The 25,835-nt window shown below is 45.8% G+C and overlaps 1 protein-coding gene across 2 annotated transcripts in view; it reads left to right on the plus strand.

Moving 5' to 3' along the window:
* The window catches only part of LOC144499079 (protein kinase C-binding protein NELL2-like), a 272,572-nt gene that overhangs the window by 170,713 nt on the left and 76,024 nt on the right, over window positions 1–25,835 (plus strand). For both annotated transcript variants that reach the window (XM_078221141.1, XM_078221142.1), the window contains one exon: window positions 17,500–17,595. In XM_078221141.1, the coding sequence (XP_078077267.1) occupies window positions 17,500–17,595 (96 nt within the window). The remainder of the gene's footprint in view (window positions 1–17,499; window positions 17,596–25,835) is intronic.

Genomic DNA, 25,835 nt, shown 5'->3' on the forward strand with positions numbered 1-25,835 from the left:
GAGTGTGGCAACTAGGGGATTTTCACACTAACTTCATTGCAGCATTAATATAAGCCTGCTTGGGACACTAATAAATAAACTTAACACAGATTAACAAGTTTTCCTGTTCCTTCAGCTCAGTTTTGTGTAGGCAAACTGGCTTTTTAGTTTATTTCAAAAGAGGATTTCTCAGTATAGGACAGAGGGTCTGTTTATTGTAGCCCCATCACTTAAAATTCTCCCATTAAGCTTCTGTACAGAATATGGAAGAACCAAGTTTTGTGTACAAAGTTAAACATAAAAACTAGAAGTAGGCCATTCAGCCCTTCGAGCCTGTTCCGACATTCATTTTGAGCATGGCTGATCATCAACTTCAATATTCTGATCGCACCTTCCCACCTTGCTCCCTTTTGCCCCAAGAGCTATATCTAATTTCTTCTCGAAATTACACAACGTTTTGGCCTCACTTTCTGTGGTAGTAAATTCCACATATTCACCACTCACTGGGTGAAGAAATTTCTCCTCACCTCAGTCCAAAGAGGTTCAACCCTTATTTAAAACCTAGCCCTGGACTCCCCACCACTGGGAAGATTCTTTCTGAATCAACCCTATCTAATCCATTCAGGATTTTATAAATTTCTATGTGATCCCCACTCACTCTTCTGAACTCCAGTGAATATAATCCAAACCGATTTAATCTCTCCTCATATGACAGACCTGCCATTGGAGGGATTAGCTTGGTAAACCTTCGCTGTATTCCCTCTATAGCAAGGACATCCTCCCTCAGAGAAGGACACCAAAACTGTGCACAATACTCCAGGTGTGGCCTCACCAACATCTCTATTCCTATACTCAAATCCTCTCGCTATGAAGGCCAACATACAATTTGCCTTCTTTATTGCCTGATGTACCTGCGCGCTTGCTTTCAGTGACTGAAAGTTAATGAATGCCTTTCCGACTTGTCTCTGGCAAAGCGATTCTCCTGCACTGCCTGAGAATACATCAACAGATTGAGAATGATAGAATCGTCTGGAACAGAAGGGCCACTTGGCCCATTGTCGTAGTGCCAGCTCTCTGAAAGAGCTCTACAATTAATTGGTCTTTACTCATTTCCCTGTAAATCTTTTCCTTTTCAAGCATGTATCCAATTCCCTTTTTAAAGCTATCTACTGCCATTATTTTTTCAGGCAATGCATTCCACCTCATAACAACTGCTTGCTTATGTAAAACACTTTCTCGTCTCCCCTTCTTTTGGGAATGATCCTAAATCTGTCTCATAGAAGCCCTACAGTGCAGAAAGAAGACATTCGGCCCATTGAGCCTGCACTGACAACAATCCCACCCATCCACTATCCCCGTAACCCCCACATATTTACCCTGCTAATCCCCCTGACACTAAGGGTCAATTTATCATGGCCAATCCACCTAGCCTGCACATCTTTGGACTGTTGGCGGAAACCGGAGCACCTGGAGGAAACCCACGCAGACATGGGAAGAATGTGTAAACTCCACACGGACAGTGACCCCAGGCTGGAATCGAACCCGGGTTCCCTGGTGCTGTGAGGCAGCAGTGCTAACCACTGTGCCACCGTGCTGCCCACCCCTGGTTACTGACCCTCGTGCCACTGGAAGCATTTTCTTCTTATTTATCCGATCAAATGCCTCCTAATTTTGAGTCTTCGTTCTTCCTTGTGTACTTGTGCTCGTTGAGATTTTCTTAAAAATTGAATTCCCAAGAGCCAACACTACATTAAACCAGGGTTTCTCAATCCAGGGTCTGCAAGAATGTTTTAAGAAGTCTGCCAAAATTCAAGGATACGTAGGAAGCAGATTCTTCATACTCTGTCCATGTGTTCCCCCACCCCCCGCTCCCCGTCACCACCGCCCGCCCCCTTTCTCTTTCTCTCTTTGTCTGCCTATTAATTTTAAAACTTGCTTGATTGTCACAATCATTCAGTTCAGTCACTAGCTAGTAACCAAGCTTCACTATTCAATTTGATTTGATTTGATTTATTATTGTCACATTTATTGGGATACAGTGAAGAGTATTATTTCTTGTGCGCCAAACAGTCAACATAGGAACATAGGAATTAGGAGCAGGAGTAGGCAAATTCAACCCTTCGAACCTGCTCTGCCATTCAATCAGATCATGGTTGATCTCTGGTCTCAAATTCATCTCCCCACCTGCTCCCCATATCCCTTTTTTTATTATTACAGACAAAGCATGCCGTTCATAGAGTGCATAGGGGAGAAGGAAAGGAGAGGGTGCAGAATACAGTGTTACAGTCATAGCTAGGGTGTAGAGAAAGATCAACTTAATACGAGGTAGGTCCATTCAAAAGTCCGATGGCAGCAGGGAAGAAGCTGTTCTTGAGTCGGTTAGTACGTGGCCTCAGACTTTTGTATCTTTTTCCTGACAGAAGAAGGTGGAAGGAAGTATGTCCGGGGTGTGTGGGGTCCTTTATTATGCTGGTTGCTTTTATGAGGTAGTGGACTCAATGTTGGCTTCTGCAGGCTCTAGGTGGTCCGCAACTATAACACCTCAGTATACCCGAACAGGCCCCAGAGTGTGACGACTAGGGGATTTTCACAGTAACTTCATTGCAGTGTTAATGTAAGCCTACTTGTGATACTAATAAATAAACCCCCTCGAGCTTCAGACTGGTATCCAGCACCACCATCAAGCTTCACATTCATGATAAATACTTATGGTTAATTGAAACAGCTTCTTCCCTGCTGCTGTCAGACTTTTGAATGGACCAACCTCACATTAACTTGATCTTTCTCTATACCCTAGCTATGACTGTAACACTACATTCTACACTCTCTCCTTTCTTTCTCTATGTACGGTATGCTTTGTCTGTACAGCGCGCACGGAACAGTACTTTTCACTGTATACTAATACATGTGACAATAATAAATCAAATCTAATCAAATGTAACTAATGTCCATGGAAATTTTTATAACTGGGGTTGAGGTGGGTAAGCTTAAAAAGCAAAAAGGTTGAAGATGCTTACATTAAACCACGTTACCCTCTCCTCACCTCTGAAAATAAGACAGCCACTAAATTACAGCTAATAAATCTACTCGCTGGGTGAGATTCAGACCAAAAGGAGTAACAGTTTATAGTACCTGGTGGTTGCCTGGTATGGAGGGTATTAGCTATGAGGAGAGATTGAATAAACTGGGATTGTTCTCCCAGGAAACTGAGGGGTGCTCTGATAGAAGTTTATAAAATTATGAGGGGTATAGATAGGGTGAACAGTTGGAAGCTTTTTCCCAGAACAGAAATGACAATTGCAAGGGGGCAAGTTCAAGATAAGTGGGGAAATGTTCAGCACAGATGTGCAGGGGAAGTTTTTTTACACAGAGGGTGATGGGGTCTGGAATGCACTGCCAAGTTAGATGGTTGAGGCAGATAAGTTAGCGACATTTAAGACTTATCTGGATCGACACATGAACAGGCGGGGTATAGAGGGATACAAGCGTTGGTCTAGATAGGACAACATGATCGCCACATGTTTGGTGGGCCGCAGGGCCTGTTCCTGTCTGTACTGTTCTTTGTTCTTTGTACTGGTGCACCGAGTGAATGAGAGCGTGATTACACTGAAGTATGAGACATAACTGTTTTAAGCTGAAACAATTTTATTAGCGTTAGTTCAACACAGGAATTATTTGCTTGCTCCTTGAGCTATCAAGAAGACTTGAAGATTATCAGGAAACGATTAATGTTTCTTGAACCAATGCTTGCGCAAACAAGGTTCACAATTTTAATTCAGTCTTCCAAATGTTTTTGTTAATGCACAGAATTCCTTATTTGCCCAGGTTAATAATGAAAACTGCACCCTAATAGTCACAGCACTAAAATTAATTTTCTCAGAAAAATTCGAAGTGTCAAACGGGCGACAAAGCGATAGATTTTCTCATTGTTTTTTTTCAGCCAGGTAAATAACGGGAACAGCAGAGTCTGAGGGGGTGAGACCTGAGGAGGGCAAGGCCTGAGAGGGGGTGGATCCTGAGAGGGAAAGGCAGAGGGGAGCTCCCTAGGGGGAGATGGAGAAGGAACTCTGTAGGGGGAGGGTTTGATCAGTGGGAGCAGCAATTGAGGGGGTGGGGGAGGGTTGAATGGCTGGGGTGACGATCGGGGGGGGTGAGGGGGTGGGTGAGCGGCCAAGCAGTGATCGGTGGGCTGGGATTGGGGGCGATTGGCCTGGGATGGCAGCTGAGGTGGGGCAATGTTCGGGGTGCCAATCGGGGGAGGGTCTGTGCATAACAGGAGCGTCATGCGATTCTCGCCAGTGTGGGGGAGGTTGGAGCTTCAGCTCACCTGTGAAGCTTGCTGCTGAGCTCGCTGGGTGCCATTGTGTAGGCGTCCCAATATCTTCGTATCCTCTTGGAGATCTGTCACTGCCCCTCCCCCCAATGGATATCACCCCACCCTCCCCCGATTGGCACCCCGAACATTACCCCACCTCAGCTGCCATCCCAGGCCAATCGCCCCCAATCCCAGCCCACCGATCACTGCTTGGCCGCTCACCCACCCCCTCACCCCCGCCCCCCCCCCCCCCCCCCCTGATCGTCACCCCAGCCATTCAACCCTCCCCCACCCCCTCAATTGCCGCTCCCACTGATCAAACCCTCCCCCCACAGAGTTCCTTCTCCATCTCCCCCTAGGGAGCTCCTCTCTGCCTTTCCCTGTCAGGATCCACCTCCCTCAGGCCCTGCCCTCCTCAGGTCTCACCCCCTCAGACCCTGCACCCCTCAGGCCCCACCCATCAGTTGTTTGGCTTCAAACTAAAGACTATATGCACAGCCCATTCGGAAAACTGTACTGGTTTTATGATAGCTAAGTCTTACAATCTTCCCAGCTCCACTTCTACTTTATGATGGAGTACATAAGGCACTGGACGGACCCAAATATATGTTGGCATTGCCTCGATGATCAAATACATTTTGGCTTTAGCCCCCTTTATTCATCCCAGTTCCTTCTGGAAAATCTCAGAGTATCTGCAAAGTAGCCTTCCAAAATATTGCACCAAGCTCTCGACTTCTCCCAATGACTGACAGTTTTTCCTCATCGCCAGCGTAGTAAAGTCGATGGTGACTCGTGGCTTCAATAATGATCAATTTATTATCAGTATCGTTTATATACAAGATAAAGGTCTGATGGAACTAATACACAAGTCTACTGTCTTCTCCTCCCGGGCTCCAACTGAGGTTCTCCCCCCGCCCCCCCCCCCCCCCCCCCCCCACCCCATCCCAGGACTCACGCCCTTGCTTCTGATTGGCTCAGCTCCACTCCATAGGGTCCAGCCCAATAACATGGCCCTCAGAACCTGCCCCTTTAAAAGGGGGCCACGTTACCACAAATATTAACAAATGAAATCATTTGTGTAAAATCTGCAGGTGGTGAGCATTCATTTTCAAATGCATTTCTCACCTTACAATCAGCAAGTGTTTGGAACTCTGAATCCGAGTAAACACCAGGGTCTTCTTGTCCTGCCAATGGCGCCGCCCCCCTCCCCCCCATCAAGTGGCGGGCTTCCAGGCAACCGGACGGGCGAGTCACACAAAACGCCATAGACACTGGAAGATCCCACTGGCGGCCAGTGGCAAGCTGCCCATGCCACCGGAAAACACGCTGTGGTGTGGGGGTGTGGGGGGGGTCAGATATTCCTGCCCAAAGGAAATGCAAAATGGCGCAGTTCAAAAGAAAGAAGGGCGAACAGATTTCTGCGACTCAAAGTTAAACAGGAACTAAAGCTTCATTTTCTAACACAGTAGAAAAAAAAACACGTGGGGCTGAGGAAGCTATTCAATGATGGGTGAATTGCTGGTTCCTTTTGAGCCACTTGTTATAAACCACTGAATAGCTCTGGAAATGATATGAGCGAGCCATTGAATTATACTTAAATCAAATGTGTTTATCATGCCCTGACAGTAAATTATGGATTGTACATTCTTTTGCCAGTCTGTCAGCTTGTCCATGTGTAGCGTGCGTGACAAATTGCACGAGTGAAAGCGTTTCATAAGGAATTATGTCACACTTGCCTTCAAAAATGCATTTGTAATCACACTTTGAAGGAGACAGATGAAAGGACCAGATAAAATATTGACAGCGAGCGTTTCTGCATTTGTACAATTTTTACCCTTGATTTATCTCCTTTTAAAAATCATTGAAAAATGTACATTAAATGATTACAAGTTATCATGCAATTGGTACTTTAAATGATGCTTTTCAATTTTGGTTGTATGTTGAAACGAGGCAGCATAATGTGCAGTGTGCGTTAATGCCTTCAGTTGAAAAAGGCCGCTTTTACAAGTGCAGGACAGTTCGTGACTTGTTTGCTGTCTCCTTTTCCTTGCATCAGTATATTAGGCTCAATCCTTTGCAGATTGGTATTCCTGTAATTTCCAGCAGTTTTACCTGGGCGGCACAGTGGCACTGCTGCCTCCCAGCACCAGGGACCCAGGTTCAATTCCGGCATTGGGTGGTTGTCTGTGTGGAGTTTACACTGTGGAGTCTGCATGGGTTTCCTCCGGGTGCTCCAGTTTCCTCCCACACTCCAAAGATGTGCAGGTTAGGTTGATTGGCCATGCCAAATTGACCCTTAGTGTCAGGGGGACTAGCAGGGTAAATATGTGGGATTACGGGGAAAGGGCTTGGGTGGGATTGTTGTCAGTGCAGGCTTGATGGGCTGAATGGCCTCCTTTTGCACTGTAGGCATTCTATGATTCTACCAACTTGTCTTAATGTTTGGGAAACTTACACAAAGTAAGATGGTTGCAGGTCAATCAGCAAAGCCTGAGAGGACACTACTACAGGTCTTCCTCAAGGCTGTTTCTAGGCCCAACCATCTTTAGCTGCTTCGTCAACGGCCTTCCCTCCATCATAAAGGTCTGAATTATGGATGATTGCATAAGGTTCATTCCCATTTGCAGCTCCTCAGATACTGAAGCAGTCCATACCCACATGCAGAAAGAATTAGACAACATTCAAGCCTGGGCTATTAGGCTGCAGGTAACATTTATGCCAGTTAAGTACCTGGCAATGACCATCTCCAAAAATGGAGAGAGTCTGTCCTCCTTTCCTTAACATTTAATGCCATTATCTTCAGAGAATTGTCTGACCATCGAATTCGGAGGGGGTTGGGTGGTGGGGGTGGGGTGGGTAGGGCGGCATCACCATTGATCAGAAACCTAACAGGACCAGCCACAAACACACTGTGGCCACAACAGCAGGCCAGAGGCTGGTATCCAGTAGTGGCCCCCTCACACCTGCTGCCTGCCTGAAATCTGTCCACCATTTGCAAGGCACAAGTAGGGAGTGTGATAGAACCCCCGCCTGTCTGATTGCAACTCCAACAGCATTCAACTCAACTTTCTCAATAGCAGCTCCCCAAACTCTGACCTCTTCCCTCTAGGTGAACAAGAGTATCAGATGCATGGGAACGCCATCACCTTCAATTTCCCTAAGTCACACAATATCCTGACTTGGAAATATATTGCCGCTCCCTCACTGTCACTGGGTCACAATCCTGGAATTCCATCCCTAACAGCGCTGTGGGTGTACCTACACCACACAGCTGCACCGGGGCATAGGTCAGCTAGATAAGTCAATATCTTTTCCCAAAGATAGGGGAGTCTAAAACTCAGGTTTAAGGTGAGAGGGGAGAGATACAAAAGGGTCCAGAGGGGCAATTGTTTCACTCAGAGCGTGGTGAGTGTCTGGAACGAGCTTTCAGAGGTAGTAGTAGAGGCAGGTACAATTCTGTCTTTTAAAAACATTTAGACAGTTACATGGGTAAGATGGCTATAGAGGGATATGGGCCAAACGCGGGCTTTGGGGTTAAAAAAAGGGACGGCATGGACAAGTTGGGCCGAAGGGCTGTTTCCATGCTGTGAACCTCTATGACTCTATGACCGGTTTAAGGAAGTGGCTCATAACCGTCTTCTCAAGGGTAATTGGGAGTTGGGCAATAGTTGCTGGCCTTCTCAGTGATGCCCATATTCAGTGAATGAGAAAGCTCTGAAAGAGTTTATAAGCTAAATCCTATGGAATACTACACTTCTCCAACAAGGGGACTTGACTGAATACTGCTGGAGAGATGACTAATTTTGGAGAACAAATTCTTATCTTTGTTCATCCTCAGAGTTTAGATTTCTTGAAATGTATTACATTAAAAGCTCCGTGTAGATATTTGTTGTTGCTGGGTGAATTAGGAGAAACTGTTTCTCCTGCCAGAAGAGACAGTAAGATTTAAGACAACTGACAAACGAAGCGGGGGGGAGCAAGGGGAATCTATTTCAAGTTATCAAGAGAGAAAATGCTGGAAAGTCTCAGCAGGTCTGGCAGCTTCTGTAAGGAGAGAAAAGAGCTGACGTTTTGTCCCTTTGTCAAAGATTCCAGCATCTGCAGTAATTTCCTTTTATCCCCTGTTTCTAGCTATGATGATCTGGAAATGCATTTCTGCAAAGGTTGGTGGAAACAGATTGAAAGTTTAACTTTTAAAAAAAGAGATTGGACAAATATTTGAAAAGGGAAAAGGTATTGGGCAGCACGGTGGCACAGTGGTTAGCACTGCTGCCTCACAGCGCCAGGGACCCGGGTTCGATTTCTGGCATGGGTCACTGTCTGTGTGGAGTTTGCATGTTCTCCCTGTGTCTGCGTGGGTTTCCTCCAGGTGCTCCGCTTTCCTCCTACAGTCCAAGGATGTACAGGTTAGGTGGATTGGCCATGCTAAATTGCCCCTTAGTGTTCCAAGATGGGTGGGTGAAGGGGATTAGCGGGGTAAATGTGTGGGGATAGGTTGTGGAGTGGGTCTGGGTAAGATGCTCTGTTGGAGAGTAGGTACAGACTCGATGGGCCGAATGGCCTCCTTCTGTACTGTAGGGATTCTATAATCAAATGTGAGACTAATTGTGAATTCTCTCAAAACACTGAGCAAGGGCACAATAAGCAAATGGCTGCTTTCTGCACTGTGTATTCCATACTCAGAACTTTCACTTGGACAGATTGCTTTGGCCAGTTATAAACCCCAGTCGTTACTTTGCAGTGGTGTAGGTACCACTGTCTCTCGTCGTTACTTTGCAGTGGTGTAGGTACCACTGTCTCTAGCTGTGAGGAACCATGTAACTTGTGATAACAATGAAGATGGGCAGGCAGCAATAGCTAGCTGGGGAAAGCCCCATCAGTACAAACATGTCACAGCAGACATGTCTTGTCCTCCTTTGATGAAATAGTCTTCAGGGAAAAGAGCAGAGTTGATCAGGAACCTTGCTGCAGTTCATTGAAAGAAAATGATCAGAAGAGTGCCAAGATCAAATTCCTGGACAGGAAAGGCATGAAAGCTCAATCCAGATAAGACCTTGATCCTTTGAAAAAAGCAATAAAGCTTGTGGTTTCAATTTGTGGGAATGTGAGATTGTAATTTGATTTTGATTTGATTTATTATTGTCACATGTATTAATATACAGTGAAAAATATTGTTTCTTGCGCGCTATACAGACAAAACATTCCGTACATAGAGAAGGAAAGGAGAGGGTGCAGAATGCAGTGTTACAGTCATAGCTAAGGTACAGAGAAAAATCAATTTAATGCAAAGTAGGTTCATTCAGAAGTCTGATGACTGCGTGGAAGAAGCTGTTCTTGAGTCGGTTGGTATGTGACTTCAGACTTTTATATCTTTTTCCCGACGGAAGAAGGTGGAAGAGAGAATGTCCGGGGTGTGTGGGATCCTTGATTATGCTGGCTGTTTTCCTGAGGGTGGTAATTGTAGACAAAGTCAATGGATGGGAGGCTGGTTTGCGTGATGGACTGGGATCATTCACGATCCTTTGTAGTTTCTTGAGGCCTTGGTTGGAGCAGGAGCTATACCAAGTGATACATCTGGAAAGAATGCTTTCTGTGGCGCATCTGTAAAAGTTGGTGAAAGTCGTAGGGGACATGCCAAATTTCCTTAGCCTCCTGAGAAAGTAGGCTTTCTTAACTATAGCATCGGCGTGGAGGGACCAGTACAGGTTGTTGGTGATCTGGACACCACATTGATGGGGTTTGGGGGCAGGGGGAATTGACATTGCATATAATATTTTCAATTCTTTGTAGCTGTTTTTAAAAATCTTCACTTTTCTCCTCTCAGTGCAGCTTACTGAAGAGCCATCACTTAGGGACAGCTCAGTGGATGTTAAGTGCTGGCACTGTCACTGAATGTCACCGTGGAGAACTTGAATTGGAGGCTGCTCTTTTAGCTCTGTAAAAATTTATTGCCAGCCAAGCATTGTCACATATAGATAGGCCGCAGCTTTTCATTCCACTTCTCCACATTCTCCCCCCCTTCCACTCCACCGGTCGGTTAGGATTGTATTCGCTGGAAGAATGAGGGGGGAATCTCATCAAAACCTGTAAAATTCCAACAGGACTAGACAGGGTCAATGCAAGGAGGATGTTCCTGATGGTGAAAGTGTCCAGGACCAGGGGTCACAGCCTGAGGAAACAGGGTAGACCGTTTAGAATAGAGATGAGAAGAAATTTCTTCACCCAGAGAGTGGTCAGCCGATGGAATTCGCTACCACAGAAAGCAGTTGAGGCCAAAATCTTGAATGTTCTAAAGAAGCAATTCGATACAGCACTTGAGGTGAAGGGGTTCAAAGGATATAGGGGAAGGCGGGATCAGGCTTTTGCGTTGAATGGTCAACCATGATCCTAATGAATGGTGGAGCAGGCTTGAAGAGCTGAATGGCCTCCTCCTACTTATATTCTCTGTGAGCTTTCCCCATTTTCCGTCGCACTGGCCTTGATTTTATTTTCCTATCCTCTGCAGGATATTTATATTATTGCTGAAATATTTTTCTCCTGCTTCATGGTATTTTGTGCAAATTCTCTTTGAGGCTATTTCACAAATATCCCAGTTTCAAACGATCATTTTGAAAGTGTCTCCCTCAACGCGATTGGTTCGTGGAGCTCGCTGTGCATTGAACCCTGAACTTTCAGCTCGTAAATGAAACTGGTTTTGTGGAATCCATATTTGTAGACAACAGGTTAATATCCGCCAAGTAGTTTCTTTCACTTACGTAACTCCATTGTCTTTAGTTTCCTCCCTTAATCTTCTACTTCTATTAGTTCTCAATTTGAATGAATTTTTAGGCAAAATTTCCCTCATGTTAGGGAAGCTTTCTATCCTCCGTTTCATTTTCTGCCCTAGGGTGAAATTTTCCATTCATGATATGTCCGGTGGTGGGTGCTATTCCTACTGCGGGTGGGAGGGAGTGCAATCTTCCACTGATCAGCTCATTAATTATGCAACTGCGAAGATCTCAGCGAATCACTTGGCGGGTCAGGCAGGAATTCACCTGTCCTGCCAATACCTCGTGGGGCCGAAGGTCCTGGCACCATTTTGAAAGGGTACCTGGACAGACGTTCACTCAGCGCAGGCCAGGAGCTGTCCATGATTCCTCCAGATGCCTCAGTTCGTCTTGGAGAAGCTGGCAAACATGAGCCACCAGTTCTTGGGACATACGAAGGCACATCCAGCATTGCATCTTGGTCACCACTAGATAAGTGCACCTCCAGCGATGCACCATGGTCAGCCTTTGCTCGCCATTGCAGTGGTCCCTGTTAGACAGCTTCTTGATTGTCCAGTGACTTTCTGCCACTTGTTGCTCAGACTCTTGCTTCTCATGCCCCTGTGCTAACCAATGACGGGCTCGCCATCTCCTTATCTGGATGAGGACCAGGGATGGCGGGACTGATGTATGAGGAGAGATTGACTCAGTTAGGATTGATTTTGCTGGAGTTCAGTTGAATAAGGGGGGGAATCTCATAGAGACTTATAAAATTCTAACAGGACTAGACAGGGTAGATGCAGGGAGGATGTTCCCGACAGGGTAGATGCAGGTAGGATGTTCCCGATGGTGGGGGAGTCCAGAACCAGGGGTCACAGTCTGAGGATTCGGGGTAGACCATTTAGGATGGAGATGAGGAGACATTTCTTCACCCAAAGAGTGGTGAGCCTGTGGAATTCATTACCACAGGAAGTAGTTGATGCCAAAACATTGAATGTATTCAAGAGGCAGCTAAATATAGCACTTGGGGTGAATGGGATCAAAGGTTATGGGGAGAAAGCAGGATTAGGCTATTGAGTTGGATGATCAGCCATGATCGTGATGAATGATGGAGCAAGCTCGAAGGGCCAAATGGCCTCCTCCTCCTCGTTTCTTCTATGTTTCTATGTTTTTATGAGACCCATTACTAAGGCATCATTGACGTGTCAGTGGACGTGTGAACAAATTGAAGTGATACATTTAGTGAACATGTCTTTTTTCCCTCCCTCTCAAAGGCAGCAGATCAGTGCTAAGCCCTTCACCTGGCATCTGTCTTCTGATCCTAGGCCAGACTCCCAGGTTGTTGGTGAGAGTCAGTTAGGGACCAATAATGTTTTATTTAAAGGAAACAAAGTTTAAGATTCAAGGCCCTTGCTCAATAAAGAAGCCACAAGATTACACGGTTTTGAACAAACAAAAATAAACTTCATTGTACAAAGTCAGAAAGATAAAACAATTTTCAATATCTCTCTTATCCACTAGCATTCAGGGTAAATATAAGTTACCTGCCAATTAATAAGCCAATAGGGTTCGTGGTGGGAGATACAGGAAGGATATCAGAGGTAGGTTCTTTACGCAGAGAGTGGTTGGGGTGTGGAATGGCCTGCCTGCAGTGATAGTGGAGTCAGACACTTCAGGAACATTTAAGCGGTTATTGGATAGGCACATGGAGCACACCAGGATGATAGGGAGTGGGATAGCTTGATCTTGGTTTCAGATAAAGCTCGGCACAACATCGTGGGCTGAAGGGCCTGTTCTGTGCTGTACTGTTCTATGTTCTATGTTCTAATTGTGGGCAAACACACCACACTACATCATGGTTGATGTGACCAAAGCAGAGACCATGGATTTCTCAACAACTCACCCAGATGTTACTAACATGGAGTCAACTAATCTGTCTCCCTCATGAGGGATTCCAGTCTTTACCTTTGAAAATCTAATCTTGCAACTCCCTCCAAAAAATCACTTCAACAATGCCCGCCTCGCAGGATTTCAATTTTATCTCCCCAAGATTCCATTTCCCTGGATTCTCCACTATGTACTCAAACTCAGCTGTTGGCCATGCCAAGCAGAACCCTGCTGCTCCAGATGGGCAACTTTGCCCCAGCAGCCTGCAGTGCAGAGTCACAAACCTCCTGCTGCCTTCTTGGATCTTCAGGGCTTCCCTTGAGCCCTCTTCAGTTACCAGACTTGGACGGCAAGGCCCACCTTGCAGGGTTTTCAATTTTGTCTCCCGTGATTCTGTTCCCCTGGATTCCTGAATCCACACTCGGGAACCAAATTACAAGCATAATGTCAGATTTTCAGCCACACTAAGTGGAACATGACTGCTGCAAATGAGTTCCTTCATCCCAGTGGCCCATCTTTGGCTGCCTTCTCCACTTAATGTCTGCTCTCTGCAGCCCTTTTCCTGTCTGCAGCCTATTTCTCTGCTCCTCTCTTGTTAACTGAACTGGGACCTTTTCCTGCCCCTGACCCCTCTCTGGGACTTTTCTTTTTGGACCTCTCCCTGTCCCCTTTGGGACCACTCCCTGTCCCTGTCTAGGGCTCTAGTCTTCCATGGTGCTCCACTCCTGGTCACCTGACCTGGGTTTTCACACCGTTTCCCTTCTTGCACAGGTGGGCATAGCCCATAGAACATGAAAATGTAGAACTAGGCATGTGCAGCCCGCTCGCAATCTGCGCACGCACAAAAACCCGACATTCATTAGGGATCGAAGTTCCCGTCTTCCGCTCTCAACACCAAGGTAATTTGGTTTTCCTACCAGGGCAGCATGATGGCACAGTGGTTAGTGCTGCTGCCTCACAGCGCCAGGGACCCGGGTTCAATCCCCGGCTTGGGTCACTGTCTGTGTGGAGCCTGCACTCTCTATGTCTGCGTAGGTTTCCTCCGGGTGCTCCAGTTTCCTTCCACAGTCCAAAGATTTGTGGGTTAGGTTGATTGGTCATGCTAAATTGACCCTTAGTATCAGGGAATAGCTGGGTAAATACGTGTGGTTATGGGGATAGGGCCTGGGTGGGATTGTAGCCGCTGCAAACTCGATAGGCCGAATGGCCTCTTCCTGCATTGTAGCGATTCTACGATTCTATGATAAGACATGATTTCCCCACCCCATCTCTTCCAGGTAGGGAACATCCTGGAGGACCAGAGATGGGTTTCCTCCCATTCATATGCGCCTGTGTTTGACCAGGATGATAGGTGCCATGTTGAAGAAACCTCCCACTGACTCTGTTGCGCTGGCTTGGTGTACACTCGACAATATTATAGAGAGAGACCGTTGTCCTGGCAGCATAGGAAGACTAACCACATGAGCCCTAGTCAGCCATGATCAATCACCTGGGAGGATGAAGGATTAGAATCGTGATTTGGCTGCCGTCCACTAGCTGTCCAGTTGGAGGCATCCACTTCCCTGCCTCTGACCAGCATAGAATAAAAAGCAGTTGCAGAGTTGGCTGGGATCTCTCTGTTATGAGACCCATGAGCCAGGAACAGCAAGCTGTGGAGTGAGCTTCACCTAGAGAGGAGAACACAACTGAGCATCTTTGACATCTCATAATCATTAGGGTTTGCATTTATTCAGTTGCTTGTGCTGATGTTGAACTCCATTCGCTACTAGCACTCGAGTGGTTAGGTTGATTGGCCATGATAAATTGCCCCTTAGCATCAGGGAGATTAGCAGGGTAAATACGTGGGGTACGGGATAGGACCTGGGTGGGATTGTTGTTGGTGCAGGCTCAATGGGCCAAATGGCCTCTTTCTGCACTGTAGAGATTCTATCATTCTCTGAAGTTATGTCAGGTCCTCAAGGAGAAAGCAAAGTCATTGACTAGGTGAAGCTCGCCAGGTGCATGCCACTTGTACGCAGTCATAAAGCTGAGCGTTTTAAAGCCTCGCTGATGGGATCTTAATTTAGAGTGCAAACATGTTTCTAGCAAGGTGGTCATTTTCTTTTGTATGCATGAGTTACTAATGAATGCAAATAGGCTTCCCGACATTTCTCGTTGGAAAATTGACCCCCCTTTAACCTGCCTTGAAAACTCGAGAGGACAAAATTTGCATCCCGCTGTCGGGAAACAGATTTTCTCCCTCCCTCAAATGATGTGCCCCTACCCCTCACGATTCCCAGCACCGGCGGGAATGGAAAATTCTGCCCCTAGTTTCAGCTGTGGCCCAGTTGGTTGCACCCTGCCTCTGAGTCACAAGGTTTGGGGTTCATGTCCCTGGGCCTGAGCTCAAAATCAAGGCTGGCACTCCAAATGCGGTGCTGATGGAGCGCTGCACTGTCAGAGGCGCTGCCTTGCAGATGAGATGTTAAACTGAGGCTCCATCTGCCTGCTTGGGTGGATATAAAAGATCCCATGGCACGATCTCAAAGCGGTAGTGGGGTGCCAGAGGGATGGTAGGGAGTGGGGGGAGGGGGGGTGAATGTTATCCCTAGGTCTTTATTTTTCCTTATTCACCATTTTGCCCCTTTGCCACTCTGTTGTTTCCTTGTTTCTTGCTCAGAGATGCCCATGGCCTCCGGAGACCGGTTGCTTTTCCTCTGCCCGCTAGTTCATTCCTTTGGCCTCCTCTTCCCGGTTTCCTCTTCTTCTTCACCGGGGCCAGGCTCCTCTCCATCTTGGCTCTGGACCCGGTGGCCTCTTTCCGCCATGGCCGGCTGCCCCCTGGGCTTTGGGGGTGAGGTCCGTGGGGCTCTGGCCCTCCAGGTGCTATGGTTGATCGTGAAGGAGCGCGAGACCCCGGTGCTCACCGTCTGCAGCAGTGAGCTGCTGCTGACTTGCTCACCCGCCAGTTGATCCACGGCACGCCGTAGCCGATGACCAACTGCCATCTTGATGCCGGCAAGCAAGAGGCCATGCTGCTCCGGGGAAGAAGCCTCCACCCCCATGATGTGGCCCGATATGGGGTGGGGCGGGGGGAGGGGGAGGGGGTGCACTCCATCCACCTGCTGCACTCCCGGGGCAATATTTATCCCTCAATCAACTTCACAAATTGCAGATTATTTGCTCATTATCACATTGCTGTTTGTGGGAGATTGCTGAGTGCAAATTAGCTGCCGTGTTTCCCTTGTTACCACAGTGACTACATTTCAGAAGTACTTAATTGGCTGCTAAGCACTGTGAGATGTCTGCAGGTCACCCAGAATGTTAGCCCTTTTTATTTAAATGAATCAAAATTCGTCTGAGACACTTATCAATTCAGTTTTTCCAGCGTTTCTGATTTTGACTTTAAGTTTCAAATCATAAGTATTTATTTTTGCATCACACTTAAGTTTTCCCCGTTGAATAAATCCATTACATTAAAAGAACATTATTAGCTGAGAATACTGTAAATCAGAAGATCTCCAATTGGCATCCTTACACTCGAGCCCTGCATAGAAGTACTCTTACATATTTTAATTTAAAATAGGCTGAATGTCTTGGCAACCCGGTTGATTAAAGTTTTTTTTATTAGTGTCACAAGTAGGTTTACATTAACACTGCAATGAAGTTACTGTGAAAATCCCATAGTCACCACAATCCAGTGCCTGTTTGGGGACACTGAAAGAACTCTCACAACATCGGGTTAAAGTCCAACAGGTACATTTGGAATCATGAGCTTTCGGAGTGCTGCTCCTTCATCAGGCGAGTCTCACCTGATGAAGGAGCAGGGTTCCGAAAGCTTGTGATTCCAAATAAACCTGTTGGACTTTAAGCTGGTGTTGTGAGACTTCTTACTATGCCTACCCCAGTCCAATGCCAGCATCTCCACATCATGGATACACGAAGAGAGAATTTAGCATGGCCAATGCACCTAACCAGCACATCTGAGATCACGTACTAACCCACTCAAGAACAGCTTCTTCCCTGTTGCCATCAGACTTTTGAATGGATCTATCATATATTCAGCTGATCTTTCTCTACACTGTAGCTATGACTGTAACACTGCATTCTGCACCCTCTCCTTTCCTTCTCCCCTATGTACTCTATGAACGGTACATTTTGTCTGTATCGCACGGAAGAAACAATACTTTTAACTGTATCTCAATACATGTGACAATAATAAATTAAATCAAATCAAAAAACCCTTTAAGTGTCTACAAAACAGCTGGTTTGAAACTGTGCGACATCTGAGCTACTTTTAAAACTTTGGAAAAGAACACGTCAAATAAAATGCATTTGACTGAACAAATATCTTAATTACGGAAGCTCATCTTTTGTTAAACTCATTTGGGATTTCCATGACTTTTTCTAAGTTGGTGCCAACACATACTCTTAATTGTTGGAAATGTAATTGCAGGTTTGTAATTTAATTGAAAAATTAATTCCCGGTCCTCGCCCACGCTAACACCTTAATGGGTGACATCAATCTGTTGTTTGTTGTGAGGATAATTACTGGAAATGTCATGCTAAAAATTATTTTGGTGTCTTCACCAGCGTTTTGTGAAGATGGCTGCAGGAATGGAGGCACCTGTATTGCTCCCAAGGTCTGCGCATGTCCACAAGGATTCACAGGGCAACTTTGTGAAACAGGTAAGCACAGGAGCAGCTTTACACAATATTTCAAGGACATGATAAGCATCATCACATAAGTACTTTTATTCTAGATCTGCAAGGAATTAAGTAGTAATTGTGGGGCGGCACGGCAGCACAGTGGTTAGCACTGCTGCCTCACAGCACCAGGGACCTGGGTTTGATTCCTGGCTTGAGGGTCACTGCCTGTGCAAAGTCTGCACGTTCTCCCCATGTCCGCATGGGTTTCCTCCGGGTGCTCCAGTTTCCTCCCATAGTCCGAAAGACGTGCTGGTTAAGTGCATTGGCCACGCTAAATTCTCCCTCAGTGTACCCGAACAGGCGCCGGAGTGTGAATTTTCACAGTTAACTTTGTTGCAGTGTTAATGTAAGTCTATTTGTGACTAATAAATAAACCTTAGTTTATTTTACTGGCATGAATGTCTCACTCCTCCAGGTTAGTATATCATATAATCCTTCTCAAACCATGGCCTATAGAATCACAGAATCTCTACAGTGCAGAAGGAGGCCATTTGGCCCATCGCGTCTGCACCGACAACAATTCCACCCAGGCCTTATCCCCCTAACTCCACATAGAACATAGAACATAGAACATTACAGCGCAGAACAGGCCCTTCGGCCCACGATGTTGCACCGACCAGTTAAAAAAAAAACTGTGACCCTCCAACCTAAACCAATTTCTTTTCGTCCATGAACCTATCTACGGATCTCTTAAACGCCCCCAAACTAGGCGCATTTACTACTGATGCTGGCAGGGCATTCCAATCCCTCACCACCCTCTGGGTAAAGAACCTACCCCTGACATCGGTTCTATAACTACCCCCCCTCAATTTAAAGCCATGCCCCCTCGTGCTGGATTTCTCCATCAGAGGAAAAAGGCTATCACTATCCACCCTATCTAAACCTCTAATCATCTTATATGTTTCAATAAGATCCCCTCTTAGCCGCCGCCTTTCCAGCGAAAACAATCCCAAATCCCTCAGCCTCTCCTCATAGGATCTCCCCTCCATACCAGGCAACATCCTGGTAAACCTCCTCTGCACCCTCTCCAAAGCCTCCACATCCTTCCTGTAATGTGGGGACCAGAACTGCACACAGTACTCCAAGTGCGGCCGCACCAGAGTTGTGTACAGTTGCAACATAACGCTACGACTCCTAAATTCAATCCCCCTACCAATAAACGCCAAGACACCATATGCCTTCTTAACAACCTTATCTACTTGATTCCCAACTTTCAGGGATCTATGCACACATACACCTAGATCCCTCTGCTCCTCCACACTATTCAAAGTCCTCCCGTTAGCCCTATACTCAACACATCTGTTATTCCTACCAAAGTGAATTACCTCACACTTCTCCGCATTAAACTCCATCCGCCACCTCTCGGCCCAACTTTGCAACCTGTCTAAGTCTTCCTGCAAACTACGACACCCTTCCTCACTGTCTACCACACCACCGACTTTGGTGTCATCAGCAAATTTGCTAATCCACCCAACTATACCCTCATCCAGATCATTAATAAATATTACAAACAGCAGTGGCCCCAAAACAGATCCCTGAGGTACACCACTTGTAACCGCACTCCATGATGAATATTTACTATCAACCACCACCCTCTGTTTCCTATCCGCTAGCCAATTCCTGATCCAATTTCCTAGATCACCCCCAATCCCATACATCTGCATTTTCTGCAGAAGCCTACCATGGTGAACCTTATCAAACGCCTTACTAAAATCCATATATACCACGTCCACTGCCTTGCCCCCATCCACCTCCTTGGTCACTTTCTCAAAAAACTCAATAACGTTAGTAAGGCACGACCTACCTGCCACAAAACCATGCTGACTATCACCTATCAATTCATTACTCTCCAAATAACTATAAATCCTATCCCTTATAATTTTTTCCAACATCTTGCCGACAACAGAAGTGAGACTCACCGGTCTATAATTCCCGGGGAAGTCTCTGTTCCCCTTCTTAAACAATGGGACAACATTCGCTAACCTCCAATCTTCTGGTACTATACCAGAGGCCAACGACGACCTGAAGATCAGAGCCAGAGGCTCTGCAATCACCTCTCTTGCCTCCCAGAGAATCCTTGGATAAATCCCATCCGGACCAGGGGATTTATCTATTTTCAGACCCTCCAGAATATCCTGCACATCCTCCTTATCAACTGTAATACTGTCTATTCTACTCCCTTGCAACCCAGTGTCCTCCTCAGCTATATTCATGTCCCCTTGCGTGAACACCGAAGAGAAATATTGGTTCAATGCTTCACCAATCTCCTCCGGTTCCACACATAACTTCCCTCTGCCATCTATAACTGGCCCTAAACTTGCCCTAACCAACCTTCTGTTCTTGACATACCTATAGAACGCCTTAGGATTCTCTTTAACCCTATCCGCCAAAGTCTTCTCATGTCCCTGCTAGTCTCCCTGACACGGACATATCTACCCTGCTAGTCTCCCTGACACGGGCAATTTAGCATGGCCAATCAACCTAACTAACATGTCTTTGGAGTGTGGGAGGAATCCGGAGTATCCAGAGGGAACACATGATTTGATGCTATGGGTGGGATTTTATGGCTTCGCTCGAGCAAGACCGGAAATTCCCGCCTGAGTTCAACAAACATTTCTGTAGTCTGTCCCTCACCCGCTCCGATTCTGTGGTAGGCGGGGCGGTAGAATTCCGGAGTATATTTCAGCTACCGTGCGGTTCGGTTATGTATGTGTGTGATAATGGGAAGTTGCACCACAATACGTCACATTAACAACCTAACAAGTAGGATAGTTTAACCTGAAGTTTAGTGGAGGGATTTTAGTGCCAAAAATGAATTGAAACTGGACTAACATGTCAACGAATTCTTTACTATGATAGGATCCATTGTTTTAACCAGCCCCTGAAATGTACTTGTGACTGAACGGTAAGAGATTACTGCCAGAGGACAGCCTGGTTATACTGCCAGTTCGAGACCAACTGAATGTGATTCCTCTGGAATTTATACTGAGCATTGGCTATGGTGGTGTTGCAGGAGTTATTAAAAAGAGCTGCCTACTACATGTACTGACAGTTTCCCTGAGGCTGAATCTGGTTGGAGATTCTCCCCGTGTAGCCTGACACAGATTTGGATTTCTGCAGCCCAGATCTACATGGGGGTCAACAGGTTAGAGGCGTTAATCCATCCAAGAAGTCAGCGTAAATCCCTTTACATTGTTCAGCCTTCATTTTTGCTGCAACTCTGACGGAAATACACAAGAAATGAGCATCAGAGTCTGTAAACAGGGCTTTAGGGATCCCTCTGCTTAATACAGTGAAAAGTAGCCAGAAAAATAAACCTCCATCGTCAAGGTCGGCAGGAGTTCTAATCATATTTTATTTGGGATGTTCAGTCATTACTGACTATGAGAATCTTAATGTTTTATTTATTAGTGTCATGAGTAGGCTTACATTAACACTGCATCGAAGTTACTGTGAAAATCTCCCAGTCGCCACACTCCTGTTCGGGTACACTGAGGGAGAATTTAGCACGGCCAATGCACCTAACCAGCACGTCTTTTGGACTGTGAGAGCATGGCCAATCAACCTAACTCACACATCTTTGGAGTGTGGGCGCAAACTGGAACACCCGGAGACAAAGGGAGAACGTGCAGACTCCGCACTGACAGTGACCCAAGCCAGGAATTGAACCCAGATCCCTGGCACTATGAGGCAGCAGTGCTAACTATTGTGCCACCATGCCACCCCAACCTCACTGTCAACCTGAGCAAACTTGGCATTCATAATGTAATAAATTAACCAAATTCTATTCCTTTTGCAGTAACCTTTTACCACATTTACAATAAATAAGTCATCAGCTAATTCCACTGCACATGCTAAACATTCCCAAGGATGGTGTTAAACTAATTACCGCTGATAAGTGTACCACAGCGAACAGCGGATGATTATAAACACTGTATTCAACAAGTCTGTTCCATTTGTGCAAAGAAAACTGTTGTATAGTCAGTAGTTTGTTTGCTTATTTTCTTCAGTAAAAAATATAACCACGTATATTATACAATTTAAATTATACTCAATTAGGCCATGTTAAATGAAGTAAGCAAAGTTTTTTTGTACGAAGTGAGCTATAATCAATTATTGACGATGGCGCAATTTCCACCTCACAGCAGAAGTGAATTTCTCAATCGCTGTTTGGGAGATTCGAGCTAAGCAATGATCTGACTGAGATCTCATTGTCAGGCTTGTCTCAATCTGAATCTTTTGCAGTTTTAATGAAGTACAAATATATTTTTCCTGCATTTTTTTTAATGTTCCCGTTTCCAATCACTCCAATGATAAAATAGGTGGTTTTAGAATCATAGAATCCCTACAGTGCAGAGAAAGGCCATTTGGCCCATCGAGTCTGCACCGACCACAATCCCACCCAGGCCCTACTCCTGTAACCCCTCACATTTACCCTGCTAATCCCCCCTGACACTAGGGCTAATTTAGCATGGCCAATCTACTTAACCCCACGCAGACACGGGGAGAATGTGCAAACTCCACACAGACAGTGACCCAAGCCGGGAATCGAACCCAGGTCCCTGGTGCTGTGAGGCTGCAGTGCTAACCATTGTGCCACCATGTCGTCCAGGTTTTAGAATCATAGAATCATTGAACCTCTAGAGTGCAAAAGGAGGCCATTTGCCCCATCGAGTCTGCACCGACCACAATCCCACCCAGGCCCCATTCCCGTAACCACAAGTATTTACCCTGCTAATCCTCCGACACACTAATTTAGCACGGCCAATCAACCTAACCCGCACATCTTTGGACTTCTTGGTTTTCCTCCAACAGTTGCAAAAGTGGCTCATGACAATTGAGTTTTGATTTGCCCCTTCCTCCACCTAGCTCCTACCAACCCCCCCACCAGCTCAGATCTGCCGGCTACTATTTACCATCCAGAGGGTATACAATAGACCAAAAGTTTGAACTTAATTGGTTCCACCATCATCACGTTTTTTAACACTTGTTCATGGAATGTGGGTGTCGCTGGCTGGGCCAGCATTTCTTGCCCATCCTTAATTGCCCTTCAACTGAGTAGCTTGCTAAGCCATTGCAGAGGGCATTTGAAAGTCAACCCACATTGCTGTGGCTCTGGCAACACATGTAGGCCAGGCCGGTAAGGATCTTAGCGAACCAGATGGGTTTTTACCATTGTTGATTAGATTTTGAATTCCAGATTCTTACTGAGTTCAAATTTCACCATCTGCCATGGTGGGATTCGAACCAGAGTTTCCAGAGCATTGTGCTGGGTCCCTGGATTGCTAGTCCAGTGACAAGACCACTACGCCACTGTCTCTCCATGTGATGCTGCCTACATTACAATTAGATACGAACAAGTATTTCAGTGGACGTATAACACCTCAGGATGCCCCGAGGTCATGAAAGATCCTACATCATACAAATCTTCCTTTTTACCTATTTTGTAAAATAAATATAACATGATAAAACTTGTTTTTTTTTTAGTTTTTGTCTTGGGTCACACCATCTGAAAATAATCTGAGGGAAGACAGTGACTGTTTTGATCTCGAGGAGACGTTAGCAGTTTTAATGAAGAAAGATCTACATTTTTCCCTGGAACAAATCATAATTAGTGTTATTCCGTGCAAGTACCTTATCATAGTAATTGAAGAGATGGTGTTAGAAAAACAGTAACATGGAGTCTTGTGTAAAATTTATTTAATACAGCACATCCAGTAATTAGACACTTTTGAAGCAATGCTTGAAACGATTAGAGGAATTAGGAGATTAATATAAATGTAATTGGTAGATGATCAGCATTATGCATTGCAAAAGCAATAATGATCCTTCACAACAGGTCTGTTGTTCAAGTGAAGTGTGAGAGCAGGAAAGAAAATAGTCCAGATTGAAAACGGATTAGCCAGCTAATTGGAAGCAAGGTCATTTTATCAATTCCAGTAGCCAACTTGAGCAGCTGTCAGCAGCGATCCCGGGGGATTGGTCAGAGACGGTTATGTTCATAACATTTATTAATGACCTTCCTGATCTGAAGACAGAGGCACGGTTCAAGGAGACCTTACAGAGACCGAACAATCGCACAAATGGATTGCTGGTGGTATTTACAGGTGATTTAGCACTACTGAGAGTAGAATCACTAGTATCTTCACACACAAACGTGATCTACTTAGAAAAAAAATCAAGTGGAATATCACACCTGCTGCCCTTGCGAGCGCTATCATTTTGCATAGGAACAGCTGAGTGGGAGGGAGCTTTTGTTGCTGCACTTCGACTGCAAGCTTCCATTTCCAAGGCAGCATGTCACACAATGACAGATAAAGCAAGCTCCCTGTCATATCTGTCATTTCAGCTGGCCTTCAGCCAAGATTTTTATTTTTATTCATTTGTGGGGCATGGGCGTCACTCACTGGCCAGCATTTATTACCTATCCCTTGTTCCTCTTGTTCAGAGGGCAGTTGAGAGTCAACCACATTGCTGTGGCTCTGGAATCACATGTAGGCCAGACCAGGTAAGGACGGCAGATTTCCTTCCCTAAAGGACATTAGAAGGAGAGAGGATTAAAAGGACCGATCCCTAAATTGTTGAAAGATTAAATTATTTGTTAAAGGTCCTTCAGGGTGTATCTGGGGTGGCACAGTGGTTAGCAATGCTGCCTTACAGTGCGAGGGACCTGGGTTCGATTCCCCGATTGGGTCACTGTGCAGAGTTTGCACGTTCTCCCTGTGTCTGCGTGGGTTTCCTCCAGGTGCTCCAGTTTCCTCCCACAGTCCGAAAGACGCGCTTGTTAGGTGCATTGGCCATGCTAAATTCTCCCTCAGCGTACCCGAACAGGTGCCGGAGTGTGGCGACTAGAGGATTTTCACAGTAACTTCATTGCAATGTTAATGTAAGCCTATTTGTGACACTAATAAATAAACTCTAAACTTTAAAACTCAAGGGACACATATGTAAAGAACAAACAAAAATATTTGGGTTGGGCTAGTGAACTAACTAGTAAAATCGGGCTGCGTTATTTTGTTAGATGCTGGGTAACAAGCTGGAATTAGGGTACTGGCCACTGAAGAAATGGCAGATAGTTGAATGCCTGACGGAGGGAAAAGATTGATGATATCAGTTCCCAATTTAGATGTAGGAAGAATCAGGGAAAACACGTTCAACAATAGCAACAACAATACATAATTTGCATTTACCTAGCACCTTTAACCTAGTTAAAACATCTCAAGACACTTCACATGACTGTGCCATTAGGCAAAAAGATTGACAGTAAAGGAAGCGATCAGGTATTCGAATGCTTAGTCACAGATGTGGGGCGCCATGGTGGCACAGTGGTTAGCACTGCTGCCTCCCAGGTCCAGTGACCTGGGTTCAATTCCAGCCTCAGGTCACTGTCTGTGTGGGCTTTGCACATTCTCCCCGTGTCTGCATGGGTTTCCTCTGGGTGCTCCAGTTTCTTCCCACAGTCCAAAGGTGTGCAGGGTAGGTGAATTGGCCATGCTAAATTGCCCCTTGATGTCCAAAAATGGGTAGGTCAGATGGAGTAGCCATGGGAATATATGAGGTTACAGGAATAGGACAGGGAGAAGGCCTGGATAAGATACTCTGTCGGTGCAGGCTTGATGGGCCGAACAGCCTCTTCTGCACTGTAGGAATTCTAAGTAAGTAAAGTTTTCTTAAAGTTTATTTATTAGTCACTAGTAAGGCTTACATTAACACTGCAATGAAGTTACTGTGAAATTCTCCTAGTCACCACACTCCGGCACCTGTTTGGGTCAATGCACCTAACCAGCACGTCTTTCATACTGTGGGAGGAAACCGGAGCACCCGGAGGAAACCCACGCAGACATGGGGAGAACGTGCAAATTCCACATAGACAGTGACCCAAGCCGGGAATCGAACGTGGGTCCCTAGTGCTGTGAGGCAGCAGTGCTAAGCACTGTGCCATCGTGCCACCTCGTTTGACTAGTGTCTGCAATAGTTTTAAGGAGAAGAGATTAGCGTCGCGCTTGAGGGAGGCACTGTGAGAGCTGTGGGAGGGGCGAGGGGTGGAAGAAGGTTGAGAATCCAGGGTACCACGGTCATAATGATTCAAAATTATTTATTTATGCCGGTCATGATCCTGAAGTTAGGGCATAATTCTGGGCCACATCACAATTTAACTCTGATGATTAAAACCCAATAGCTCCAACACCATTTGGGTTCAACAGCAGTGAAATTAATAA

This window comes from Mustelus asterias, chromosome 9 (assembly GCF_964213995.1).
Source record: "Mustelus asterias chromosome 9, sMusAst1.hap1.1, whole genome shotgun sequence".
Lineage (NCBI taxonomy): Eukaryota > Metazoa > Chordata > Chondrichthyes > Carcharhiniformes > Triakidae > Mustelus > Mustelus asterias.